The sequence below is a fragment of the Mauremys mutica genome, chromosome 2 (genome assembly GCF_020497125.1).
Source record: "Mauremys mutica isolate MM-2020 ecotype Southern chromosome 2, ASM2049712v1, whole genome shotgun sequence".
Taxonomy (NCBI): Eukaryota; Metazoa; Chordata; order Testudines; family Geoemydidae; genus Mauremys; species Mauremys mutica.
The window spans coordinates 266,101,861-266,129,149 of NC_059073.1; the positions used below are offsets into that span (position 1 = coordinate 266,101,861).

The 27,289-nt window shown below is 46.2% G+C and overlaps 1 protein-coding gene across 2 annotated transcripts in view; it reads left to right on the forward strand.

The window, feature by feature from the left end:
• Positions 1 to 27,289, forward strand: part of ZEB1 (zinc finger E-box binding homeobox 1) — a 228,261-nt gene that overhangs the window by 184,918 nt on the left and 16,054 nt on the right. For both annotated transcript variants that reach the window (XM_045003641.1, XM_045003642.1), the window contains exon 5: positions 1,861 to 2,063. In XM_045003641.1, the coding sequence (XP_044859576.1) occupies positions 1,861 to 2,063 (203 nt within the window). The remainder of the gene's footprint in view (positions 1 to 1,860; positions 2,064 to 27,289) is intronic.

Sequence of the window (27,289 nt, forward strand, 5' to 3'; positions counted from 1 at the left end):
GTGTCCCATAAGAGACTTGGCACAAGATGTCAGAACATGTAAGTATTAGAGCTGAGTGGGTTTAATATTTATTTAATTTTCTTTCTTGATATAGCAATTAGATACAATGCTTCTGTCAGATATTTCTAAGCTATTATCTGCAAAAACACTAGAGTTTTCAGTTGCTTAAGTCAGTAGTTCACAACCAGGGATACGTGTACCCCTGGGAGTTTGCCGAGATCTTCCAGGGAGTACATCAAGTCATCTAGATATTTGTCTATTTTTACAACATGCTACATAAAAAGAACTAGGAAATCAGTACAGACTAAAATTTCATACAGATAATGACTTGTTTTTACGGCTCTATATACTGTACACTGAAATGAAAGTACAATATTTATATTCCAATTGATTTATTTTATAATTATATGGTGAAAATGAGAAAGTAAGCAATTTTTCAGTAATAGTGTGCTGTGACACTTTTTTGTATTTTTATGTCTGGCTTTGTAAGCAAGTAGTTTTTAAATAAGGTGAAACTTGGGGGTACGCAACACAAATCAGACTCCTGAATCACGGTTAAAGTTGCGCCCCTCCCCCCCATCTGAAATGGAGCCCCCATGGGCAAGCACGGAATTTGTCCCCTCCCTCCCATACCCTGCCCTGTTGGCTTGACTGGAGCTGCCACCGCTCCTCCCCCCAAAATATAGAAGTCAAACTATACCTATGCCTGAAATATGAGCATTACTTACCCTGAAAATGCAAAGACTAAGATGGGACTTAGTTGAGAGATACAACACTACAAAGAATATAGTGAAAATTGATCTAAGTCTCCTCTTTTCTTTGTCCCTCTGTGCAAGAACAATGGAACACTGGAGAAAACTGAAAGGCAGTAAATTCCAAGCAAACAAAAGGAAATGCTTCTTTATGGAGCATATACTCAACCTGTGGCATTAATTGCCACAAGTCATCAAGATAAATAATTTAGAAGTACTTTCAAAGGTACTGGCTAATTTTATGAGTATTAATAACATTTGTAGTTATGCAAGTTAAAATAACAGTACATGGAAATTTACATCTTGTGCTTCAGGGTATAAGATCATAATCAGTGGGGTTCAAATAGAAATTCTGTCCTCTCCCTTGCAATAGCTCTGCACAGTTGGATAATTGGATGATGGCAGGAATTGCCTTCCATTTCTTCTGAAGCATGAAGGATTGGAACTGCTAGAGGCAGGGTACTGCACTTTATAGATCAATAGTCTGATCCAATATGGTAAATCTTACATTCCTAAAACCAGGTTTTTATTAATCTGAAAATAAAATAAGAGACCTTTGAGACAGTATTTTCATTTTTATTGTTAAATATGTGAGAAGGTTAACAGCCAGGATGTTTACAATGTTATACATAAGTTACTTTCTGTATAGCATACTTATGTTTAGATATCAATGTAAGAGTTCTTGAATATATGTACTTGCATATAAAACCATAACCATGTCTTCTCATGCACAGTCCTGTCTAGTCATAGAGAGACTAATTCTGATTTTACTTTATGCTGGTATAAAGCACAAGTAACTCCATCAAAGTCAGTAGAGTGACATCAATGTGAACCTGGGTGAGATCAGAATAAAACCTGTTTGTTCTCTGCCTTTTTCCCCTCTTTCCTCCATTGCATATTAGTGACATTAGTACCACAGGCAATGAGTGAATACATGCTAGGAAAAACTGAAATAAGAATTCTTATTCTGAGGTATATTCCTCCATGTAAATTATCGAAGTTGCATGAACTTGCGTATGTGAAAATATATCCCGAACATGTTTATTCATATTAATATATTTGATCTTTCATTTTATCTAAATAAAAGTTTATTGTCTGTCTTTTGCAGGAACACCAGATGCATTTTCCCAACTGCTTACCTGCCCATATTGTGATAGAGGTTATAAACGCTTTACCTCTCTGAAGGAACACATTAAATATCGCCATGAAAAAAATGAGGATAACTTTAGTTGTTCATTATGCAGTTACACATTTGCATATAGAACACAACTTGAACGCCACATGACATCACATAAATCAGGAAGAGATCAAGTAAGTGGAAGTTTTATTAATTTATATATTGATTATCATATGTGTAACAATATTTATAAAGACTTATTTATGCTAGCAATAATGCAGAGCTAAGAGTGTGGGTATACCAGATTGCCTACATGCTAAGGTCCTATGGTCTTTGCTTGGGCAAACTTGCTATTAAATTCATACTTTTCTGTAGGTAATCACTGTGGGATTAGGCCCCAAATGAGGTGTCTTTAGCCACTTTATGTTCAATAATTGAATTTCTTGAAGTGTTTTATTGCCTTATAGATAGTGTTTTCTTGAATTTTGTACCAATTGACTATTGATTCCTGAGCCTTGTGACTATACCAGATATTATATCAAATTTTTTACTCAACCTATGACATTTTTTCTTTGACAAAGATCATTTTATAATTTTGGATCTTCAAATGCATTTTTCTTGCTTTCTTACTGCAGGAAGAATCACTGTCTTTATGAAATACAGGTTGTAAGTAGTTTCTTTAGTAGGTTCTTCATGGACATTTGAGTAATGAAAATAATTGTACATAAGTAAAATTATGCAATACTAGAAAAATCAACAAAAAGGCCAAAAAATTTTCTAAATGGTTTTTTTTTATCCTGAAAGGTGCTGAGATCTCACATGCGTGCTGAGATAAATGGGACTAACAGGTTACTCAGCTCCTCTATTCCTCTTGTATGACTGACTGTCAGGATTGATTATGATGTATGATCTTGGTATAGCTGTTACTTTGGCAGGTTGTAAGTAACTTTCCATTTGAACTTCATAGATTTTTTTTTTAAAGCCAGAAGGGACCAGTAGGATCCTCTACTCTGACCTTCTGCATAATGCAAGCCATAAAATCTCATCCATTCATTTCTGCATCAAGCCCACAACTTCTGTTTGAGCTAGAGTATATATTTTTAAAAGATATCCACTCTTAATTTAAAGACTAAGTCACAGAAAATTCATGTCTCTAGGTAAGTTGTTCCAATGGTTAATCACCATTATTGTTAAAACATTGCACCTTATTTCTGAATTTGTCTAGTTTCAGCTTCTAACCATTGGATGTCAGTTTACCCTTTTTTGCTAGATTTAAGAGCTGTCTGCTATCAGAAATCTCTTCTCCATGTAGGTACTTGTGGACTATGATCAAGTCACCTCTAAATCTTCTCTTCGATGAGAAGCTCAATATGTTTAGTTTAAATCTATCACTATATGGCTACATGGCTCTTACTATCATTTTTCAGTTCTCAAATCATAACTATAGCTCTTTTCTGAATGCTTTCCAATTTTTGAAGTGTGGACACCAGAACTGGACACAGTATTCCAGTATTGGTCTCATTAATGCCATATACAGAGGTAATATTACCTCTGTACAACTATTTCATATTCTCCTGCTTGTGCCTCCAAGAACCATGTTCATCCACGTAGCCACAGCTTTGCACTGGGAGCATATGTTCAGTTGGTTATCTACCATTACCCCAAATCCTTTTCAGTGTCATTACATTCCTATCTTGTAACTGTGGCCTAGGTTCTTTGTTCTTTGTATGACCTTGTTCTTTGTATGGCCTTTCATTTGGCTGAATTAAAATGTGTGTTATTAAAATGAGCTCACCTTACCAAGCTATCCACGTCAGTCTGTGTAACTGACTTGTCCCCGTCATTATTTATCACTCAATCAAAATCTACAAATTTTACCAGCAATGATTTTGTTTTCTTCCAGATCATTGATAAAGATATAGAATAGCATTGGGTCAATAGCAGACTCTTGTGGAACTCCCCTAGAAACACCCCAAAAGTTTCCCCATTAAAAATTGATTTTTGAAATCTATTCGTTAAGTTTTTAATCCATTTGATATGGCTGACATTGATTTTTGTATAGTGTTAATCTTTATCACAATGTTATGCAGTACTAAGTCAAATGCCATGCAGAAATCTAAGTATATTATGTCAATAGTTACCAGTTAAACTTGTAATATCATAACAAATTTTATATAGTTTTTTGAAGACATATTTTTCATAAAGCCATGTTGATTGGCGTTAATTATGCTACTATCCTTTAAATCTTTATACAGTTTTTTTCTGGGATCAGTGTCAAGCTAACTGGCCTGTGCTTACCCAAGTCATTTGGTTTACCCTTTTCAAATAGGGCACAACTTTCATTTTTTTCCAGTCTTCTGGAACTTCCCCATTGTACCAAGAAATCTAACTTTCTCTTTCACTTGCAGCAGGAATAACTGTTTGTCAATCTTATCATACTATTCCTTGTATTCTACTTTCTAGGTAGCTCTTTTGTAACTACTTCGAAGTAATTTGTCTTTGGCTCAAGAAGCTTGTTAGTTGTTGGTACTAAGGTTTTTGACCGTTTCTCTAGACTTCTCTGAACTCAGGGTCCTAAGAAATCATTGTGAAGAGTTGTGATATTCTAACAAAGCTGTGTTTCAATCCTTTGAATTCACCAACATTTTTTAATTGAGTTCTTTTGTTTTTTATTCTGACTTTTCTGTTAACCCATTTGACAGTGCATTAGTAAAACTTGATGTGATGTGCTTGAAAGTATCAAAGAGAATTGTTCAAATGAGCCATTCATGAAGTATGGGCCTTCACTTGTTAACTCATCTGGAATCCAGTGCAATTTATTACACTATTACATTGATATTTGACACGTTGTGCAAACCTCATTTAAAATCTCATTAGTAGTCTATCAAGAAGAGGCAAACTTTTCCATTCACTTCAAACAGATCTGTGCTAGCTTTGGACCAAGTTCAGAAGGAATCTTATGTAATTTCAGAGGGCTTTTTACATTCTTTTCCTCACATTTATTGCAGACTTCACATTTTGAGTACTTTTCTTCTATGTCTGAATTAATAGCTGGCCAGAGGAGGATGTCTCAGTCTCTGTTCTTACGGTTTTCAATACTCAGAGACAGCATGGATTATTCTTAGCATTTCTGACTTATTTGTATGATGATATGACCGGCAAAGAATCTCTTTGTAAAGAATCCCATCATATGCAACAATTTCATCTCTGTCCTAGTAAGTTTTATTTTTGGATTTGCCTGAGCATTTTTTCATTGGTGATCCATGTAGAATAACAGTCATGCTGTTGTAAGGTTGGATCATTTTGTGTTTCTTGACTCCAGGGGCTACTGTTACAGTTTTGTGAATAAATAAAACTTGTTTCACTCAGAAATGAAAGTAGTTTGTAATGGTTATGTTTTCTAATCATGGAACACATACAATATCCTATGATTTAGGTGCTCTGTCAAGAAAAGCCTTGGTATCACTGTGGAGAGATTAATTACCAAAACTTCTCCATGCACAGCAATGGTCAAAACACCGAACAAAATGTTAGGATGTACAGTAGAACCTCAGAGTCATGAACACCAGAGTTACAAACTGTGAATGGTCAGCCACACACCTCATTTGGAACCAGAAGTACACATTCTTCTTCGAGTGGTTGTTCATGTCCATTCAAAGTAGGTGTGCGCGCGCCGCGTGCACGCCAGCCGGAAGATTTTCCATAGCAGCGTCCGTAGGGTCGGCCCGGGCGCCCCCTGGAGTGGCGCCACCGCGGCACCCTAAAAAGGGGGCTGCCAACCCTCCACCCCCTCAGTTCCTTCTTACCGCCGGTGACGGCTAGCTGGAACTTCTCTTGCGCATAGCAAGTCAGCAGTGTCCTATCCTTACCGTTTAGTCCGTGTATAAGGTTGTATTATAGTTAGCTGATTAGTTCTCTGTATATAGTTCTTAGTAGTTGGGGGGTTCCCCCCCCCGATTTTTTGTCGCCCGCTGGGGCATGCCTGGGTCCCCCAGGTTCAAACTTTGCAAGGATTGCGGGAAATTCATGCCCGAGAGTGACCCGCACTCTGCGTGTTTAAGGTGCCTCGGAGAGAGCCACCAAAAGGACCGGTGCTCTATCTGTAGACGCTTCCACCCGCGAACTCTCAAGGACAGGGCTCAAAGACTTAGAGTCCTCCTGATGGAGGCGGCCCTACAGCCACCCTTGAACCCAGAGCCGGCCGAGGCGGTGCCCAGCACGTCTTCTTCGGTGCGGAGCGCCCCGGCACCGATATCAGGACTTAGGGCCCAGCCCAAGTCGTCAAAGACCCGGCACCGGACGGAGTCGGGTCATAGGAAGTCGCCTTCGCCGGTGCCCGCCAAGAGGAGGAAGCCGGTGAGGGATAGGTCACCCCGCCAGGATCCGAGGCCGACGCTATCCGCAACTGCAAGCGGACAGGCCAGGCTATAGCCCTCGGTGGTTCCGTCGACTCACACACCGTAGAGAGGGCGGTCGAGTCTGGACTGGCCTAATTCCCCAGACCTTAGCAGTGACTTACGCTCCCCTTCGACGCCGGAGGCGTTCGAGGCAGCCTTAGAACTGATGGGACTCTCGGCGCCGGCCTCCCCACACTGCAAGGAGTTGCCTACGGTGGTCCGTCCCCCAGTGCAGTCTAAGGGCAAGCCGGCCACGCTGTCACCTCCCTCCCCGCACCGCACCACGAGGACGGCACCATACCCGACGAGAGGCCCGCTGCCGCCTCCGCACCACTCTCCATCGGCACCGGGTGCTGCTCCCCCCAGGTCCTCATACTCAGAGACCTCAGACTCAGAGGCAGACTCCTATCACTCCAGTCGGTCGCGGAGCAGGAGATCGGTGTCGGGGGCGAGCCACCACCGTTACCCGCAGTGGCAGCAACAATGGCAGCCGCCCTCGCAGTGGCCGTTTTGGACTCCCTGGGTCTACCACTAGTCGGTAGGCCAGGCGTTCGGCCCTCGATCAAGGTCGGCCTCGGTGTCCTCGACCTTGGTGGCCCCGGCACAGTTGCCTCCTCCACCGGCACTGTCGCCGGGCAGGGGTGTGCTATTTCCAAGTTCAGCACCCCCTAGCAGGGCAGCGGCACCGGCAGCAGCTTCAGGTCAGGCTCCGCAGGCACCGCATGATACGCCAAGCCGCTTACTGGCGACCCCGGTACCGGTCGCAGTGCCGCAGTTAGACTCGGAACCGGCACCGCAACCACAGTACCGTGTGCCGCAGGACCCTGAGGGACTGCAGGCACCGCAGGAAGGGCCGCTCCATGTACTCTCCTCGTCGTCCTCCCCGGATGAAGCAGTCTTGGGCACGGCTGCAGCACCGGCCCTCGAGGACACTCGTATCCTCCAGCAATTGCTCCGGCGAGCAGCTCAGAGCCTCGCGATCCAGGCGGAGGAAATCAAGGTGGATGCGGACCCTGTAGTGGACATCTTGGCCCTCAGGGCCATCCAGGGTGGCCCTCCCGCTGATAAAAACTATAGCGGATACGTCCCGCACCCTATGGCAAATGCCAGCCTCATTGGCTCCTACTGCCAAGAGGACAGAGCGGCGCTATTTTGTCCCCTCTAAAGGGCACGAACACCTGTACACCCCCCCCCCGGACTCACTGGTAGTGGATGCGGCCAACCAGCGGGAGCGTCAGGGGTTTCAATGGTCAACGCCAAAGAACAGGGACACGAAAAGACTCGAGCTCTTTGGTAGAAAAGTGTACTCCACGGAGGGCCTACAACTCCGCATTGCCAACCAACAGGCGGTTGTAAGCCGATATGGTCACAACACGTGTTCGGCCATGTCGAAGTTTATGGAACTCCTTCCCCAGGACTCGAGGTCAGAGTTTTTGGCCCTAGTGGAGGAGGGCAAACTGATCTCCCGAGCCTCCCTCCAGGCCGCCTTAGATGTGGCGGACGCAGCCTCGCGCACCCTGGCCACGGGCCTGGTCATGCAGTGGGGAGCCTGGCTCCAGGTCTCGGGCCTGCCCTATGAGGTCCAGCAGACGATTCAAGACCTCCCCTTCGAGGGGCAGCTGCTGTTTTCGGAGAAAACGAACAAACGTCTGCACAGCTTAAAGGACTCGAGGGCCACGCTTCGCTCGCTGGGCCTGCATACCCCTGCGACCCAGCGCAGACAGTTTAGGCCGCAGACGGCCCCCCGCCCGTACCAGCCACAGTCTCGCCAGGAGCCGGGGTGCAGATGGGGCAGAAATGGCAGGAGACGTCACCAATGCCACCCCTCCAGCCAGGCGTCGGGTCAATCGAGGGCACCATCAGGGCCTAGACCCCCTATTTGATGGTACGGTCGAGGGAGACCTACCAATCGAGACTCTGGATCCTTCCACCCCTACCTTTGGGTCACGTCTGTCCCCCTTCTACCGTGCCTGGTCCCGAATCACGTCGGACAAATGGGTGCTCCGCACGGTAGAAGAGGGGATATTCTATCCAGTTCTCCTCCCTTCTGCCCCACCAACCCCCCTCCCCGTCCCTCTTCAGGGACCCATCTCACGAGCATCTTCTAACTCAAGAAGTGCAGTCCCTCACGGGGGCGGTGGGGGAAGTCCCTCGGGAGCTCAGGGGCAAAGGCTTCTACTCCTGATATTTCCTAATACCGAAGGCGAAAGGGGGCCTAAGGCCCATCCTAGACCTGCGGCGGCTGAACAAGTTTATTCGGAAACTCAAGTTCCTCATGGTCTCCCTGTCCTCGATTATTCCTGTCATAAACAGATAGTTAAGGGTTAAGGTCTGTTTTACCTGTAAAGGGTTAACATGTAGTACCTGGTGACCACCTGACCAGAGGACCAATCAGAGATAAGATTTTTTCAAATCTCTGTGGAGGGAAGCCTTTGTCTGTGTGAGAACTGGTTTTGGATTTAACAGAAGACAGTCATGTCTCCAAGTTCTCCTGGAGTAGTTTCTACTAATTAATAGTGAGTATTAATTAGAAAGGCGAATTAGTCTTATGATTTGATTTCTATATTTGCAATTGTGTGTTTGCTAAAGGAAATGCTTTATTCCTGTTTGCTGATATTGCTTTTACTGAGAAAAGGGGGAGAGGGGATTCTCTCCAGAGATTGATAAGGTTATACCCTATGAGTGTCCAGCTTGGGCTCATAGAGATTCTGTACTTTCTTTTTGTTCTCTTAATAAATTCTTTTCTTTTCTTTGGACTTGGTTAATTCCTCCCTTGAATGTCCTTATATAAAAGTCCTTGTTTTACAACAAACTGGAATTGGGTAGAAGAGCTGAGAGGCGGTGGGTTGCTTCGTGCCGCCGCCCAAAGCTTTTTTAAGGCTGTCATCGGCTTCCTGCTCAGTCTGGAACTGTTCCCTTGAGGCGGGAGACACCAGTTCCTCTGGGAGCGATGTAGGTGATGAGGTTGTTTTCATTGACTGTGGACCGCTCTCCGCTGGTGCACAAGGTGATATTTCAGGCTCTGGCTGAGCCTCTTGGGTAGAGTTGTCTGCTGCTTCTGCCAGTTTAGGCCCGTTGGCGCCCCCTGGCGGTGGAGTTGCAAGCGCTGGCGTCAGTGCTGGCGCTGGTTCTGCCGCTGGTTGCTTTTCCAGTTCCGGTCCTGGGACTGGATGTACTATGGCTGCTGTAGTTGTTGGCATGGGATCCGGTTCCACCACCTCTGTCTGGGTCTCTGGTAACACAGACAGGGTCCTGGTGGATGGCTCAGGAACAGGGATGGGAGTGCCTGCTTGTTTGGCCTGGCCGCGGGTGACCACTCCCCCCCTCTTGGCCAGCTGCACATGGTTGGCCAAGTCTTCCCCCAGTAGCATGGGGATGGAATAATTGTAATAGACAGCAAAAGTCCTTTTTCCTGACCAGTCCTTGTACTGGTCTTCAGGGATGCTGTACCCATGGCAGGTTCTTTTAAAACTTTTCAAGAAGGCCTCAGTGTTCTCACCTGCCATGTAGGTGGGAAATTTCTTGGGATGGGGAACAGTGCCTTCTGGTGCTGGCCACACCCCTCTGCAGTCAGTGAATTTTATGTGTGGCTTGCTGGTGTTGCTTTTTGGTGCTGGCCACACCCCTTTGCAGTCAGGGAATTGGTTTCCCCAATTCCTAACCCTCTCTATTCCCGAGAGACTGAATAGAAAAGAAACAAAACCTTTTCATTTGCAAATGTGTAGTTGCTGTTTGCTGATATACTGAGAAGACCCAAAAAAACTGGTTTGTCCTGTTTCTAGCACTTGCTAAGTACCTCACAGTGGGGGTCCTTTCTAACAAGCCTCCTAGAAAAACTTGCACCTCTTTCCTAGCTGTTTTTAAGCAGACAGAAAGAAAAAAAAGGAGAAAAAAGAAAAGAAGAAGGAAAAAAATCCTTTTCTAACACAGCCTGTTAGAAACCTTATGCCTCAGCTAAACCCAGCTGAAAATCTGTTTCCAAAAAAACAATCTTTCTAATAAGCCCAGCTAACCGGCTGGTGCTACTTAGTACCTGCAGAAAAGTGTAGTAAATCCTCTCAGAGATTTGTATTCCCTGGCTTCAGAGGATTTCAAAAGACACAGGAAAAAAAATCTGGCTGGAGGGTTTCTGTCTCCCCCCCCCCAAACCTGTTTTCCCTGTTGGATGGGAATGTACTTTGGCGAGCACTTCCCCCCACCTTAGGAATCCTGAGTGATACCTGATATCACGAAGGAAGGACACACCTCTAGGGAAGAGTTTTTCCTCAGCATAGCCAGCAGAGAAAAAAAACTCCTCCCTGAAAACTGCTTCAAGAAAGAAAATCTGTTTCCCAACAAAGCCTGCTGGAAACTTAATTCCCTCCAGCCAACCTGGCTGAAACTGTAAACTCCCTCTTCTGTCAGGTTGCTTTCCTGCTCTAGAAGAAGAGAATAGCTCCCTTCAGCGTAGCCCAGCTGAAAAAAACTGCTTGTAACAATGGGTTCGAAACTCCGCTGCCACCATGTCAGGAGTCTACCCTCACTTGAAACTGGGCGGTTTCAAAGTGAGGACCCGCATGTCTTCCCCCACCCCAAAATCCTAGGGTAGGTCTCCCCTTCGGCTGCCACCACCCGGTCAATTCCGTGGGCCGGGACACCCCTGTTTCCCCCCTTGGGAACACAGATCAATTCACAGAGGAGGAACCTCCCCCCTCCTCCCTCTCTCCAGCCTGCTCTGGAGACAGAGGTGCCTGGATTCAAACGCCTTGAATCTCTACACACAGGGAAGCAGCCCACTTCCCCCTCCCCTTCCCCTGAATTTCCCCAAGGGAAGGAATTAACCAAGTCCAAAGAAAAGAAAAGAATTTATTAAGAGAACAAAAAGAAAGTACAGAATCTCTATGAGCCCAAGCTGGACACTCATAGGGTATAACCTTATCAATCTCTGGAGAGAATCCCCTCTCCCCCTTTTCTCAGTAAAAGCAATATCAGCAAACAGGAATAAAGCATTTCCTTTAGCAAACACACAATTGCAAATATAGAAATCAAATCATAAGACTAATTCGCCTTTCTAATTAATACTCACTATTAATTAGTAGAAACTACTCCAGGAGAACTTGGAGACATGACTGTCTTCTGTTAAATCCAAAACCAGTTCTCACACAGACAAAGGCTTCCCTCCACAGAGATTTGAAAAAATCTTATCTCTGATTGGTCCTCTGGTCAGGTGGTCACCAGGTACTACATGTTAACCCTTTACAGGTAAAACAGACCTTAACCCTTAACTATCTGTTTATGACAATTCCCTCCCTGGATCCAGGAGATTGGTATGCCTCGACTTAAAGGATGCCTATTTCCACATTGCCATAACTCCCCGACACCGTCGGTACCTCAGGTTTGTCATGGTCGACACCCATCTGCAGTTCACGGTGCTCCCGTTCAGCCTGTCAGCCGCTCCAAGGGTCTTCACGAAGTGCATGGCAGTCATAGCCGCCTTCCTGCACAGGCGGGGCATCCAGGTATTCCCCTACCTGGACGACTGGCTCATAAAGGGCCGCTCCAAGGAGCAGGTAGAGACACAGGTGTTGTTCATCAGGCGGACCTTTCTCGACCTCGGCCTCCTCTTGAACGAGGCCAATTCCACCCTGTCTCGAACGAGGCCAATTCCACCCTGTCTCCAACACAACGCATAGAGTTCATAGGAGCAGTTCTGGACTCCACTCACACCAAAGCGTATCTGCCGGATTCCAGGTTCCGTGCGATTTCCGAGCTTATCCTTGGACTGCGCCGCACCCCGGTAACCACGGCGCGAGTGTGCCTCCGGCTGTTGGGCCACATGGCAGCGTGCACCTATGTGGTGGTCCACGCCAGACTCCGGCTTCGCCCGCTACTGTCCTAGTTAGTGACAGTTTATCACCCGGCCAGGGACCCCCTGGACTTAGTTGTGTCCATTCCCCGTTTGGTGCTAAGCTCGCTGCGGTGGTGGCTCGACCCGTGGGAAGTCTGCATGGGTGTCCCCTTCGCTGCCCCGCAGCCCTCCCTCTCCCTGATGACGGACGCCTCGGATCGAGGTTGGGGAGCGCACCTGGGTCACCTCAAGACGCAGGGCTTGTGGTCGCCGGAGGACCTCGAGTTGCATATCAATGTCAGGGAGCTGAGAGCAGTCCGCCTGGCATGTCTAACCTTCCGGTCCCACCTGGCCGGCAGATGTGTTTCAGTCCTCTCGGACAACACGGCGACAGTTTTCTATATCAACAAACAGGGGGGTGCAAGCTCCTCTCCCCTGTTCAGGGAAGCCCTTGCGCTGTGGGATTTCTGCGTTCTCAATGCCATCCACCTGATGGCGTTCTACCTTCCGGGGGAGCAGAACGGTCTCGCAGACACCCTCAGCCGCTCGTTCCGGGGTCACGAGTGGTCCCTTCAGCGGGATGTGGCGCACTCAATTTTCCAGCTCTGTGGCTTTCCCCGATTAGACCTGTTTGCTTCGAGGGAAAACAGGAAGTGCCGACGGTTCTGCTCCCTCCTGGGCTGCAGTCGAGGGTCTCTGTCGGACGCCTTCCTACAATCTTGAGCGGTCGGTCTGCTCTACGCCTTCCCTCCGTTCCCCCTGGTACACAGGGTGCTTTTGAAGATTCACAGGGACCACGCGAGGGTACTCCTGATAGCTCCGGCGTGGCCGCGCCAGCATTGGTACACGTCACTCCTGCACATGTCAGTTTAGGTGCCCCTGACGCTGCCCCTGCTGCCGGACCTGATCACGCAGGACCGGGGCTCCCTCTGCCATCCGAGCCTTGAATCCCTTCACCTCACTGCCTGGATGTTCCATGGCTGAACCCAGTGGAGTTGCAGTGCTCCCAGCAGGTCAGGCAGGTGCTGCTAGGTAGCAGGAAACCGTCTACTAGGGCCACCTACCTGGCAAAATGGAAGCGCTTCTCCATATGATCAGGTCAGCGGGGTCAGCTCCAGAACTGAGGGTCCCAATCCCCGTTGTCCTAGACTATTTGCTCCACCTAAGACATCTGGGCCTCTCCCTTTCCTCCATTCACGTTCACTTGGCGGCCATATCCGCCTTTCATCCTGGAGAAGGGGGTGCCTCGGTATTTCCGAACCCGCTGGTTGGGCGTTTTCTCAAGGGTATGGACAGGCTCTTCCCACATGTTCGTCAGACGGCCCCTGCCTGGGACCTGAATCTGGTCCTCTCCGTCCTCTCAGGGCCTCCCTTTGAGCCTATGGCTTAGTGCTCCTTGCTGTACCTGTCATACAAGACCGCCTTCCTGGTGGCGATCACCTCAGCCAGAAGGGTGTCGGAGCTTCGGGCATTAACATCTGAGCCCCCGTACACTGTCTTCTACAAGGACAAGGTCCAACTTGTCTCACCCAGCCTTTCTACCTAAGGTCGTTTCCCAGTTCCACATGGGCCAAGATATATTTCTCCTGGTGTTTTATCCCAAACCACGCTCCTCCAGTGAGGAGCGGAGGCTACATTCCCTGGATGTCCGCAGGGCCTTGGCCTTTTACATAGAGCGTACCAAGCCCTTCGGACGCTCGACTCTTCGTCGCGGTGGCAGAGAGGATGAAGGGGCTCCCGGTCTCCTCTCAGTGAATCTCTTCGTGGATCACAACCTGCATCCGGGAATACTATCGTATAGCTAAGACCCCTGTCCCTCCGGTCACGGCCCAATCCTCTAGGGCGCAGGCCTCCTCTGTGGCGTTCCTGGCTCAGATCCCGACTCAGGAGATTTGTAGAGCGGCCACGTGGTCCTCCATCCACACATTCTCGGCTCACTACGCCATCACGCAATGGGTGAGGGATGACGCAGCCTTCGGTCGTGCATTCTCCAGTCAGCAGTGATCTCCGCCCCTCCTCCTAAGGTTAGGCTTGTGAGTTACCTACTTTGAATGGACATGAACAACCACTCGAAGAAGAAAAAATGGTTACCCACCTTTTAGTAACTGTTGTTCTTCGAGATGGGTTGTTCATGTCCATTCCAACACCCACCCTCCTACCCCTCTTTCGGAGAGCCAGCAAGAAGGAACTGAGGGGGTGGAGGGTCGGCGGCCCCCTTTATAGGGCGCCGCGGTGGCGCCACTCCAGGGGGCACCCGAGCCGACCCTATGGATGCTGCTAGGGAAAATCTTCCGGCTGGCGTGCACGCACCTACTTTGAATGGACATGAACAACACATCTCGAAGAACAACAGTTACTAAAAGGTGGGAACCGTTTTATCAGGCAGCAGCTGCAGAGACCAAAAAAAATAAAAGAAGCAAATACAGTACTATATTGTGTTAAATGAAAACTACTAGAAAAATAAAGGGAAAGTTTAAAAATAAAGATTTGACAAGTACGGAAACTGTTTCTGTGCTTGTTTCATTTAAATTAAGATGGTTACAAGCAGAATTTTTCTTCTGCATAGTAAAGTTTTGAAGCTGCGTTAAGTCAGTGTTCAGTTGTAAACTTTTGAAAGAATGATAACGTTTTGTTCAGTGCTACAAACATTTCAGAATAGGAACAACCTCCATTCCCGAGGTTTTTGTACCTCTGAGGTTCTACTGTATATGGATAGGAAATAATACTGAGGATATTATACTGCCATTATATAAATTGACTGCATATCCCTACCTTGAATACTGTGTTCAGTTATGATTACTTCACCTCAAAAATAAAAAGGGGTCGAGAACTGGATGACAAAAATGCATGGAAAAGCTTCCACGTGAGGAGAAATTGAAAAGACTAAGGGTGTGTCTTCACTACTGGCCGGATCGGCAGGCAACGATCGATCCCCAAGCGCTCTCCCGTCAACTCCTGTACTCCAGCTCAGCGAGAGGCACAGGCAGAGTCGACTGGGGAGTGGCAGCAGTTGACTCACTGTGGTGAAGACACCATGGTAAATCAATCTAAGTACGTCGACTTCAGCTATGTTATTCACCAGGCCTGAGACTGTTAAGGAGGAGAAAACAGGGAACATGGTAGGATACAAAATAGAGAATAGTGTAGAGAAAGGTAAATTGAGAGCTCCTGTTTACTCTTCCTCATAAGTTAAGAACAAAAGAACAGCCCATTCAAATGAAAGGCATCAAACTTAAAAATGATTGAAGGAAATACTTTTTTACATGATAAATAGATTCACTTCAGTGCTGGGCTGGCACAGAAATCATGTCTCTCTGCAGATTTCTTTGCTTCCCTGCAGAAAATGACTGGGAAGGAAAGGGAAACTGCAAGAGTGGTCACGGACCCTCCCCAGCAGTGCTGGCACCTAGTTTCCATTGCCCGGAGCAGCAGTAAATCACTGTGGGAGTGGGTGGGACAGCAAGGTATTGGGGGGGGGGCATGTGCAGGGCGGGCCTTACCATGAGGAGAACTGAGGCGGCTGCCTCAGGCACCAGACTGTTGAGGGGCACCACTAGGACCCAGAGTGTAGAAAATTGTCTGCTGCTGGTGCATATGTATTCTCTCTGCTCTAGATGCACAGAGATGGTGGAGTGCTGTGCTGGAGGAAGGAGGGCACAAGAGTCATAACAGGCAGGCAGGAGAAAAGGTGAGCAGGAATAACAGAAAGCAGCAGGAGTGCCAGGAGAGAGAAGAGGAGGAGGAGCCTCTTATGTACCTCTGTAGTACCCCCAGGAGCCTGGACTGATTAACACCGCGTCTCAGGGAGCTTCCTGTTTCCTGCTGCTTCCACTTGAGGAGAACAGGCAGTCAACTGAAGTAGTAGGAGCCAGTTAGGCCCTTAAGACGCTGATATCTTCCCTCACTCAGGCCCTGCTACCAGCCTGCTTATTTGTCCCTTCAATTGTGTGTTGAGAGCCACTATAGCTGGCACAGAACAGCAGTCATGAGTGAAAGAAGAAAACGCCCCTCTGGGGCAGCATTCAGAAAAAGCAAGCAAGCAAAGGAAGCTTTTCTATCTAATCAGGAAGAAGGTCTCCTGAGATACATAGACACAAATGTTCATGATGAGCCTTCTGGCCTCAGTGAGGATGTGAGTGGTGAGGAGATGCCTGATCTTCCAGTTAGTCAGAGTGCAGGTGACCCGGAGGCTACTGCAGCATCCATATCTCCATCTCAAATGGATGTAACCATGCACATTCCTGAAGAAAAGTGTAGATCAGAGAAGAGAAACAGCTGCTGCTGAGTTTAGTTCCTTAAGTCTAGATGATCCAGGACTGTGGACCCACTTGAGCAGAAGCCTGAGGGACTTCCTTGTACTGCATGGGCCACAGCAAGTGAAAAACTTCATGTTCCCCAAAGACAAGGAAAATAGAAGTTTCCATCCAACACATTACTGGCATGAAATCCCCAATGGAGACAAAGTGGAGAGGCCATGGCTTATGTACTCAAAAACCCAGAATGCTGCATACTGTTTTTGTTGCAAACTTTTCCAGTCTAATGTTCCAGCCACATTGGATTCTACAGGAACAAAGGACTGGAAAAATCTGGCTAGAAATTTGGCATGCCATGAGAAGGCAGCAAATCACCAGAGAAGATTCCATAAGTGGAAAGAGCTTGAGATAAGTCTAAGGTTAAAGACCACCATAGATGATCAGCATCAAGAGAAGATTGTATCAGAGTCTCTTTACTGCACACCTGACATCAGCCATATGGAACAAATGACTTTAACGGTGCATTTTGTAACAACAGTAGAACTTGGTGAAAATGTCCCTGCAATGGTGACTGTCAGAGCATTTTCTAGAATTTATTGACATTGATGATACTACAGGAGCTGGTATGACAAATGTGCTTCTTAAAAAGCTGGAAAATATGGGAACTGCAATAGCTGACATGAGAGGTCAGGGCTACGATAATGGTGCCAACATGAGAGGAAAGAACAGAGGAGTGCAGACACGGATCTGAGAGTTAAACCCTCAAGCTTTTTTTGTCCCATGCAATTCTCATTCATTGAACTTGGTGGTCAATGATGCAGCATCAGCTTCTAGTGAGGCTGCTGAATTTTTTAATGTAATTCAAAGCATCTATGTATTTTTCTCTGCATCAACTCATCGATGGCAAATTTTGAAGCAACATCTGGGAACATCCTCTTTGACACTGAAACCACTGAGTGCCACACAATGGGAAAGCCAAGTGGAGGCGATAAAGCCTATCAAACACCAAATTGGGAAGATAGATGATGCCATAGTTGCCATTATGAAGGATAATGCTATGACAGGAACTGTTTGTGAGAGAACAGTGGCAGAGGGAAATGGAATCACCAGAAACATACATAACTTCAAATATCTGTGTGGCTTAGTGTTGTGGCATGACATACTGTTTGAAATAAATGTTGTAAGCAAGAAACTCAAAGATGTTGACCTTGATATATCTGGAGCAATGGAACAACTGGACAAAGCAAAGTCATACTTACAGTCTTACTGGTCAGAGGAGGGATTTCAAAACCTTCTGAAGAGTGCACAGAAGTTGGCAGAGGAACTTCACACTGAAGCTATTTTCCCACTCATTCAAAAATACAAGGATCACCGAAGAAGACATTTTGATTACGAGGCATGGGATAATCCCATAAGAGACCCCAAACAACAATTCAAAGTTGAATTCTTTAACCAGGTGCTAGACTGTGCAATACAGTCAGTTGAAGAACGTTTCATGCAGCTTAAGGAACACCGCAGTATATTTGGGATGTTTATGATATTCCCAAACTCCTCACTCTACCTGAGGAAGACCTACACTAGCAATGCAGGGCGCTAGAGACAGTGTGGATACATGATGACATGCGCAATATTGATGCGAGTGATTTAGGTGATGAACTGAAAGCTCTTTCAAGATACATTTCAGCAGGATCAACTCCAGAGGCTGTTCTGGAATATATGTGCACAAATAAGAGAACCACCCTCTTTCCAAATGCTTTTGTTGCTCTGCGCATACTTCTAACACTTCCTGTAACAGCTGCCAGTGAGAACACAGCTTCTCCAAGCTGAAGTTAATAAAAACACATCTACGCTTGACAATGACACAGGAGAGGCTGGTCAGCCTTGCAACCATCTCAACAGAGCATGAGCTGGCCCAGACTGTGGACCTTCAGGAAGCAGTTCAAATCTTTGCAACCAAGAAGGCACGGAAAGCACCACTTTGATTATTCAAACAGATAAATTTGCCAGTGTTTACTAGGCAGACAAGAAAAGTTACATTTGCTGTTCAAGTGTTTGAAAATTAAGTGTTACTTATAGTTTTTGAACAAGGCATTTTAAGTTGTTACCTCTCCTTTATTGGGGTAGGTAGCAGAGCAGTACCATGAGAGGAGAAGAACAGGAAGAAGGCAGAATTGAGACCTTTCAAAGTTTTGGCCCAAGCGAGGGGACATGGGGGCGTCATTTGAGCTCCCACCTCAGGTGCCAAAATGTTGTGGGCTGACCTTGGGCATGTGCCACTGCTCCTCCCATTTCTGCAGGCACAGAGCTGCCACGGTGAGAGAAGGTGGCCATTTGGGTTCCTGCCTCAGCTGCTGGATGCTGCCTCCTTGGGTCCTAGTGCCAGTCGACCTCCCCTTCTATGTGTGCTGGGTGGTTTTCTGTACAGTGGTGAGTGCCTGCAGTGGAACAGGGCAAGGGGGGTGGGGGGAGTGGGGAAGAAGCAGTGGGGATAGGATAGGGAAGGGGGTTGTGGAAGTGAGAGAAGAGCTGGGGCAGGGGGGAGGGGATGAGGAAGAGAAAGGGATAGGAGAATGGAGGGGGGGGAGGAGGCTGGCACACAGCATTCCCTCGGTGGTAGCAGCAGCAGCAGCTGGGGCTCCCCTGTTAAGTGGGCCCATCGAACCCCCACCCTGAGGAGCGCCCCACTCCCCTGCACCAGGAACCCACACACACACCTGGACCACCCCAACAAGCCACCCAGACCCCTCACCCCACTGATCCCCCCCAACCTAGCCCTTCTGCTGTGTCAGGGTGACGTACAACTTCACCACTGAGTCCCTGTCCCAGGGGGTGGGGGACTGCTGGGTGATCTCCCATCTCTGTCCACCCACTGCCATGCTGGAGCCTCCACATTTATTTACTGACAAATAACATTTGCAGAATTTTGCTGAATTTTAAAATATTGTGTGTAGAATTTTTATTTTCTTGGTGCAGAATTTTTATTTTTTTTTTGGCTCAGAAGTCCCTCAGAAATAATTAAATAAGAGAAAATATTACAAGGGATATAAATCAGAATTCTTCAGGATATAAACATATTACTAGCTGATGGGAATTAGGGGAAACGAGCAGGTTATTCCATAATTATACATTAGTAGGTACTTGCCTCTGAAGCATCTGGTACTAGCCACTGTCTGACACCGGATACTAGACTAGATGGATCACTGGTTTGATCTGGCATGGTAGTTCCTAGGTACTTAAGTGAACACTCCCTGTAAACATGTCTTGACTTTCCATTGGCTGTCTTACCTGCTATCTTTTCGTAAGTTTGGTTCCACAAGTATGGGTACTTTCACTTTAATTATTGTTGAATGTTCCTAATGGTAAATGTGTTGGATGGTTCTAATGTATTCTGGTGGATACTTGTTACTATATATGCATGTTAATTTATCATTTAAGTAAGTTATAATTCTTTGAGTAGTGTCCCTGTGGGCACTTGACTTCACATGTGCCTGGACCCTGCACCTTTTGATCAGAGATTTTTTATAACAATGCCCATTTGGCCCGTGTATGCACCCCATGCATTCTTGTGTCCCACACCGAGATTTATACTGAGCTGCATAAATGAATGGCCCTCAGTGCCTTCTCAACCATCTTTAGCCCAAGATGGAGTCTACTGTGTGCCTGTTCTCTAATATTTAGCTTTTTCCTCAAAGTTACCTTATACTGTAGTTACTTGCTGTTACAGTGTTATAGTTGTTGGAAGAATTGTTCCTCTTGTTTTTTCTTTAAAAACAAAAAAAGTTTTATTCATAGAGATCATTATATTGTTAAGAGAAGTCCACTTCCAGGGGTTAAATTTTCTTTAGTGTTGCTCGAGAATGCTGGGCTCCCTGGGATTCAAGATATGCCTCTCTTGTCATGAGACTATTCCGATAAGTGAAGGACATTCCCCGTGCCTCCACAGTCTGGGCAATATTCATATCTCCAGTAAATGCAAGATCTGCATTCCTTCAAGGGTAGATCCTGAAAAAATAAAGAAATTAAATTTAAACTTCTAATGATGGAGCAGAGGAACCCCCACCCCTCAGTCATAGACCTCCCCATACAGCCAGTGTCCTGTACACATGGACATCTCGGTCACCAGACACTGGTAGAAAGATAGATAGTACCACGGCAGTGAGTATATCTACAGTACCAAAGTCCTCATTTACATCTGCCTCTAAGCTGAAGGAAGTAAGGAGTGGATCTTCAAGAAACTCTCTGTCACCATCTCACAAGAAGTCTACAGAGACCTCAGGTCACAAGGGGAGTTCCATGCAGGTTCCAAGTAAGATTGTTACTACAAAGGTGAAGAGGAATCTGTCATTTAAGATGGACTCGATACCAAGTTTGGATGCCCATACCCAGAGCAGCAGAGATGTGGTTGAAAAGACCATGCCCATCCTTGAACAACACTTGATAACAAAAACAATAAAATCAGTGGTACCAAAGACCGCTCATCTGCCTGTGGTACTGGGGGAATCCCATATCAAGCACTCAGTACCAGCTGCATCTGTATCAAAGCCCTCCTCCACAGGTTCTCTCACAGCCTAATCTTTGATATTGTTGGTACTACAAGAGTTTAGGTACCCTAAGGATTTTATAACATCTTCTGAGCTGGAGTCTCCTCTGTTAATGAGTGCTGGGGGTTTGTCAGTGTCAAGACTATGTCACTGAACCCTCTATCACATAAAGCACCACACTCACCCTCGTCTATTCTGTAAACTGAACAGCTATCTCCCTTCTTAGAGTATGTGGAAGAGGCTCTCAAATTTCAGTACAAGATTGCCCTAGCTATTTTAGGACACATTATAGAATCAGGACTGGAAGGGATATTGAGAGGTCATCTAGTCCAGTCCCCTGCACTTATAGCAGGACTAAGTATTATCTAGACCATCCCTGACAGGTGTTTGTCTAACCTGCTCTTAAAAATCTCCAATGATGGAGATTCCACAACCTCCCTAGGCAATTTATTCCAGTGCTTAACCACACTAGTGTTTCTTGATGAGCCACTTAATTTGAATAGTCCCGCCAAGATTTGCAGACTAAATACCTTGTGGGCGTTACCCCAGGAGCAAACATTTTAAATCCAAGTACAGAGCCAATACTCATAACTTCAAAAGAAAAATGATACATGCATACAAATAGCATAATCATATTCAGCAAATCATAATCTTTCCATAGACATCTCACATGCCACATTTTGTACAAGATTTGTTTCAATTATATAACAGCAGTTGCAACAATGATCTACATGGTCATATTTTAATCAGATAACATCACAGCCCCAAGGCAAAATTGATGCAGGAAGGGGTGTTCCAGACACTGCTGCATACATCATTGGAACTTCCCATTCTTGGTTCTGTATTACCACAGCTTCTAACCCAGTATTAGAAGCATCAGTGTATAGCAGAAATGGTTTATCGAAGTAATGTTTGACTAAAACAGGATGTTTCTTTGTAAGACTTATTATGGAAGTAACAATATTATTGAATTTCTTTACAAACCCAAGGTAAAACTTGGTTAGACCAATGGTGGATTGGATCTGCTCTTGCAGCATAATTCTGTATTCTCATGTGATTTTGCCATAAGCTAATGAAAATAGCTAATTTATCTATACAAGCTCTGGCAAATGTTTGGAATCCAATTAACATAAAATCAATGTAGATATTAATGTTCTTCATAGTGTAGGAATCTTGGCATTTAGCCATGAAAACAATATGGTAGCATGCCTCAGTTTCCCTTCTCATTTGGCAAGTAGGTCTGCAATGTCTTTTCTCCTGTGTACAGTTTCAAGACTAGTTACAGGCACTAACTGTGAAATATCAGTATCACAAGGTTTTTTAACATAAAGTGTGTTCTTATATATCCCTCTTAACATGTTCAAGGGTTTTTCCAAAAGATTAGGCACATTGTACATTTTTACAGTTTTTGGTATCAGCAACACATTAGTCACAAAAGTTAATATTGGCACTAATATTAAGATCAAATCCATTGCAAGTGTACATTTACAAGCATTTTTGTCATGCCATGCCTTCTGTTCAATACCATTGGAGTTTTGGCATTTTAGGGTTAACCTGTGGCTTCCATTAGTATGATAAAGTTGTTTCCTTCCTCTCTGTCCTGTAGGGTCAAAATATGAGCTCTCTTGTGTAACAGGATCCATTGGCTGTCTGGGTGTGTCCTCTTTGCTAACAACTACCAGCAAGTATTTCTTCCCCCCCCCCCCCCCAGTCAGTCAGGTAATTTGCATCAACACAGACACTAGCTTGTTTACTAGTTTTCAGATTCTTAACCTTTACCAATTCCAAGGCTGGACTCTGTCTTAAAGAAATAACATCCATTTTCACTAGCATGTTAGACTTAAGGTTATTTTGTCCTTCCATTACCAGTCTCTGCTTCCACATGGAATCAGATGTTGAGTCCACAAAGAGACTACAAGACATATCTCAAGTGTCTACATGAGATTTTGCTTGCCATCCCCTGTATTCCCAAGAGATCAATTGCACAGCTGTGCTGCTCCGTAGATCCAGCTACCCAATCTTCTCTCTGAACGTACAAAATCAACATGGAGACATTCCTGTCCCAACAACATTGTCTCCCCAACAAGCTGGTCGAGCTTATAGGGCTGTTCAAAATCCCTACCAATTTTCATTCCATCTAAAATCTTCTCAAAGCTATCCACACTGGGTCTTTCTAAAGCAAAGGCAATGGATCCATACACATTTGAAAGACTCTGGCCTTTAGGAACTGAAACTACCTCAATCAAATCACTTCCACACCCCTGCTTGCAAAAACTACCATGGGGATTCTTCTCCTTAGGCGCTTATTTAAGCAACAGTTCATTTTTTCACAGAAATTCTGCCCTTATCCTCTTAACCTAGGGCTTGCTCTAAAGGAAAACAGCAGACTCTTTCTGGGTTTCACTTAAATCCAGAATCACCTTTGGCACATTAAGAGAATTTTCACCCAAATCCCCTCTATGCAAGCTTTAGACTCCACAGTTAAAGAGAGAGGGGGGAGGGATAGCTTAGTGTTTTGAGCATTGGCCCACTAAACCCAGGGTTGAGTGTTCAATCCTTGAGGGGGCCATTTACAGATCTGGGGCAAAAATCTGTCTGGGGAGTGGTCCTGCTTTGAGTAGGGGTTAGACTAGATGATCTCCTGAGTTCCCTTCCAACCCTGATATTCCATGATTCTCTCCCCCTTTGCAGCCCTTCTTGTTACTAGTTTCCACACTGTCAGTGGGTAACATGGTTAAATCACCTTCATGCTCTTCTTGTGCCCTGGCCATGATATCAACCTGCTTAAACAGAGTTGCCATATCTTTACTCAGCAACACACTAGCAACAGGCAAAATAGAAGCACCAGAATCACCTGGTCCCTGGGATTTAGTTATGACGGTAACTGGAGGCAACAATATCATTCTCCCTAGCAAACACAAACTTAGGAACATTTCCTTCCTGGGCTTTAGTTAAATCCAGAACCTACTCTGGTACAACTGATGATAAATTTTCAAGTAGCATAAACTGAGAAGCACTTTGTCTGCTCCACGTCCCATGGAGCCACCAGAGTTTCCTCATCCGGAGATGCTGCCCTAGTAGCAGGACTTCCCCATAATCCAACCAACAGCCTCAGCTTCAGCCTCGCCCCCACACGATGTGGTGTTGCATGGTTTGTCATCCCCTTCTATCCTAGAGGACTTCAAAGTACAGTAGAAAATCAGAGTTACAGACACCTCAGGAATGGAGGTTGTCCATAACTATGAAATGTTCATAACTCTGAATAAAGTGCAGTTCGGGCTCCAAATCCCGCAACTGGGGCTCCAGAACCAGCAGCTGACACTCCAGGCCAGGTTTCAGCTGCAGCTGAGCTCCCTACTCGGCACCAGCATGAGTTTGCAAGCTTGTCCCCCTCCCAGCAGGGGTGGGTGTGTGTGGAAACAGCATGTCCCCCTCCCAGGAGAAGGGGGGGTAAAAAATGTGTCCCCCCTCCCAGCCAGGGGGGAGGGGAGGTAAAAACAGCATGTCCCCTTCCTGGTGGTGGTCGGGGGGTATGTGTGTGAAAGTTGCATAGACCCCAGCCTTGCTCCTGCTCTGCTGGCTCCAGCTGCCTTGGGCTGGCAGACCCAGCATCTTGCTGTAAGTGGCTGCCCTGTGCGTGGGGGTGGGAACAGGCAGCCACTTACCTTTTAAGATGCAATACAGGCACCGTACAATATTTGCTTTTTTTTTCTTTTTTGGGTATCTGCTGCTTCCTTATTAATTACTTCCGGTTTCACATGATGTCTGATTAACTGGTCAGTCCATAATGCTGATGCTCATATCTTTGAGGTTCTACTGTATACTAGAACCTGTTATGTTGGGTGACCTCATCCCTGGGTATTCAGGCAGAGTTTCTCCAGGAGAATATTCATAAACTCTCAAACATTCTCCAACCCTCTGTCCCTGGGAGAGTGGTCCTTCTGATTAATGAGCCTGCGAGCGCTCTTTGGAGTACTATTGGCGGCCAAGTGCTTGGAGAAGCACTATTTTGTTGCAGTACAGGGATACAAGGGATTTTATTCCCATCTGGCCCCAACCTCCTGGTAGTCACAGCAGTGAATGACAGCGTCTGGCAGGGCAGATTCAAGTCCTCCCCCAAAGACAGAGACTTGAAGCGCCTAGATCTTTTAGGTAGGAAGATATACACCTCATAGTCACTTCAGATGAGGATTGCGAACCAACAAGCCCTGCTGGCCATATATGACTTCCTCAATTAGTTGGTTTTGGCCAAGTTTGAGGAACAGTTTGCCCAAGGCCTCCTGGGATGAATTTTGTGTTTGTCACTGAGGGCAGTCTGATGGCAAAAACTTTATTGCAATCTGCACTTGAGGTGGAGGACACTTCGGCAAGGGCTATGGCCTCCACAGTTACTGTGAGGAGAGCTTCCTGGTTTCAAATCTCTGGGATTATACTGGCTGTCCAGCAAGCAACTGAGGATTTGCCGTTCAATGGCCAACCCTTGTTTTCGGATAAGACTGATGAATTCCTTCAAGGATTTGAGGGCCACCTTAAGGTCCCTGGGGGTGTATACAACACACACACACAGATACACCATTATGGTGCACAGGAGCAGCAGTGATAGAGGCTGCAACACCTCTTTGTGCAGCCCTTCCCCCAAAGACAGCGAGATTACCCCAGGAAAATGGGAAGCACTCAAGAGGAAGCACTCAAGCTCGGGGCCTGGCCACTCTGTGCATCTTCCTTCAGCACCTGCTAAACACCCATTTTGACTCGTTAGGCCAGAACTTTGTTCCAGTTGTTCTTCCTTCCTCATCATCCCCCTGTTCCTTTAGGGGTAGGCTGGCTCACTTTTACAGTGCCTGGGTCTCGATAATGTCCAACAGCAGGATCCTAGACACTTTCAGATGGGCTACACCATCCAATTCCTCTCCAAACCCCTATTATCCCCCTCCCCCACTTCTCACGAGATACTGCTCTTTGAACAGGTCAGCTCTCTGATAGTGTTGGGAGGGATGGAGGAGGTTCTGTGAGAACACTGCAGTGCTGGGTTCTACTTCCAGTATTTCCTGATACCAAAATCCAAGGGTGGGATCAGGCCCATCCTCAGTCTCCACATATTCAACACTTTTGCTGCCTAGCACTAAGATTGGTTTGCTAACTCAGTTGTTTACCTTATTGGATTGCTGGCTCGGCTTTTCGCCTGATCACATTGCTGGCTCAGCTTTTTACTTGGCTGTTTTCTTTCCTTACCAGACAAGCAGGCATTTTTTCCCATGTCTCAGCACCAAAAATATACATTCTACATACCACATCCTACACATGCCTTCCAGGACCGAATAGGCATTCATTGGTTCACACACTCATGGGCCATACCACTGTGATGTCCTGTGTGAAGACACAAGGGGGAACTCGCTCCAGAGCACTCTGCCTGGAGGCAGTCAGTCTGTGGCAGTTCTGTATCAAAGAGGACATCACCCTGATAGCTGTCTACTTACCAGAGGTCCAGAATTGTCTTGAAGATCATTTCAGCAGGATTTTCTCCCCAAGCCACAAGTGGTCCCTAAAGTCAGAAGTCCTTCAGATGGTGTTTGCAACATGGGACATCCCTACATTCTACCTCTTTGCAACATGGCAAAAGAGGAACTCAGCCCAGGCTCCCTCTCTGACTCTTTCCCCTGCAGCTGGAAGTCAACTCTACTGTATGCATTCCCTCCTATCCCGGTTCTTCCCCAGATCATTGCCAAACTCAAAGCAGATTGAGCCAGGCTCATCCTGATTGCCCTAGCATGGCTGAGGCAGCATTGGTTCTCACTCTGTCAGTTCAGCCTCCCATGCCTCTTCCTCTCCTCCCTGACCTCCTTACCCAGGACCACAGCCACACCCTGCATCCAGCGACCCCTTGCACCTCACTGCATGGCTGAATGAGGAGGAAGGGCATTGCTCAGAGGCTGTTTCAGAGGTCCTACTTAACAGTAGAACGCTTCCACTAGAACAGCCTACTTGGCAACGTGGAAGAGATTTTCCGTGCAGTCCTTGGCCCGTAGGACCCATCCAGGACATCTTGGAGTACCTGTTACACCATCAGGACTCGGGCTTAGCACTCAATTCTCTGAGAGTGCATGTGGAAGCAATATTGGCATTTCATCCACCTACCCAAGGGAAATCTGTTTTCTCCAATACCATTGTAATAAGATTTCTGAAAGGACTCCTCCATTAGCCTTCTCTCTAAGCAGAACTGAACAGTTTCATGCTTTGCTTTGCCTTGCCTGTTCCTATTGTATGCAGACTACATGAAGGGACAAATGGTCTCCGCCAAGACTATCTCTAAATTGATAACAAATTGCATCAAGACTGCTTATGAGATAGTGTTGGCCACACCTCCTTGGCAGATATGGGCTCATTTGATGAGAGCACCATTTG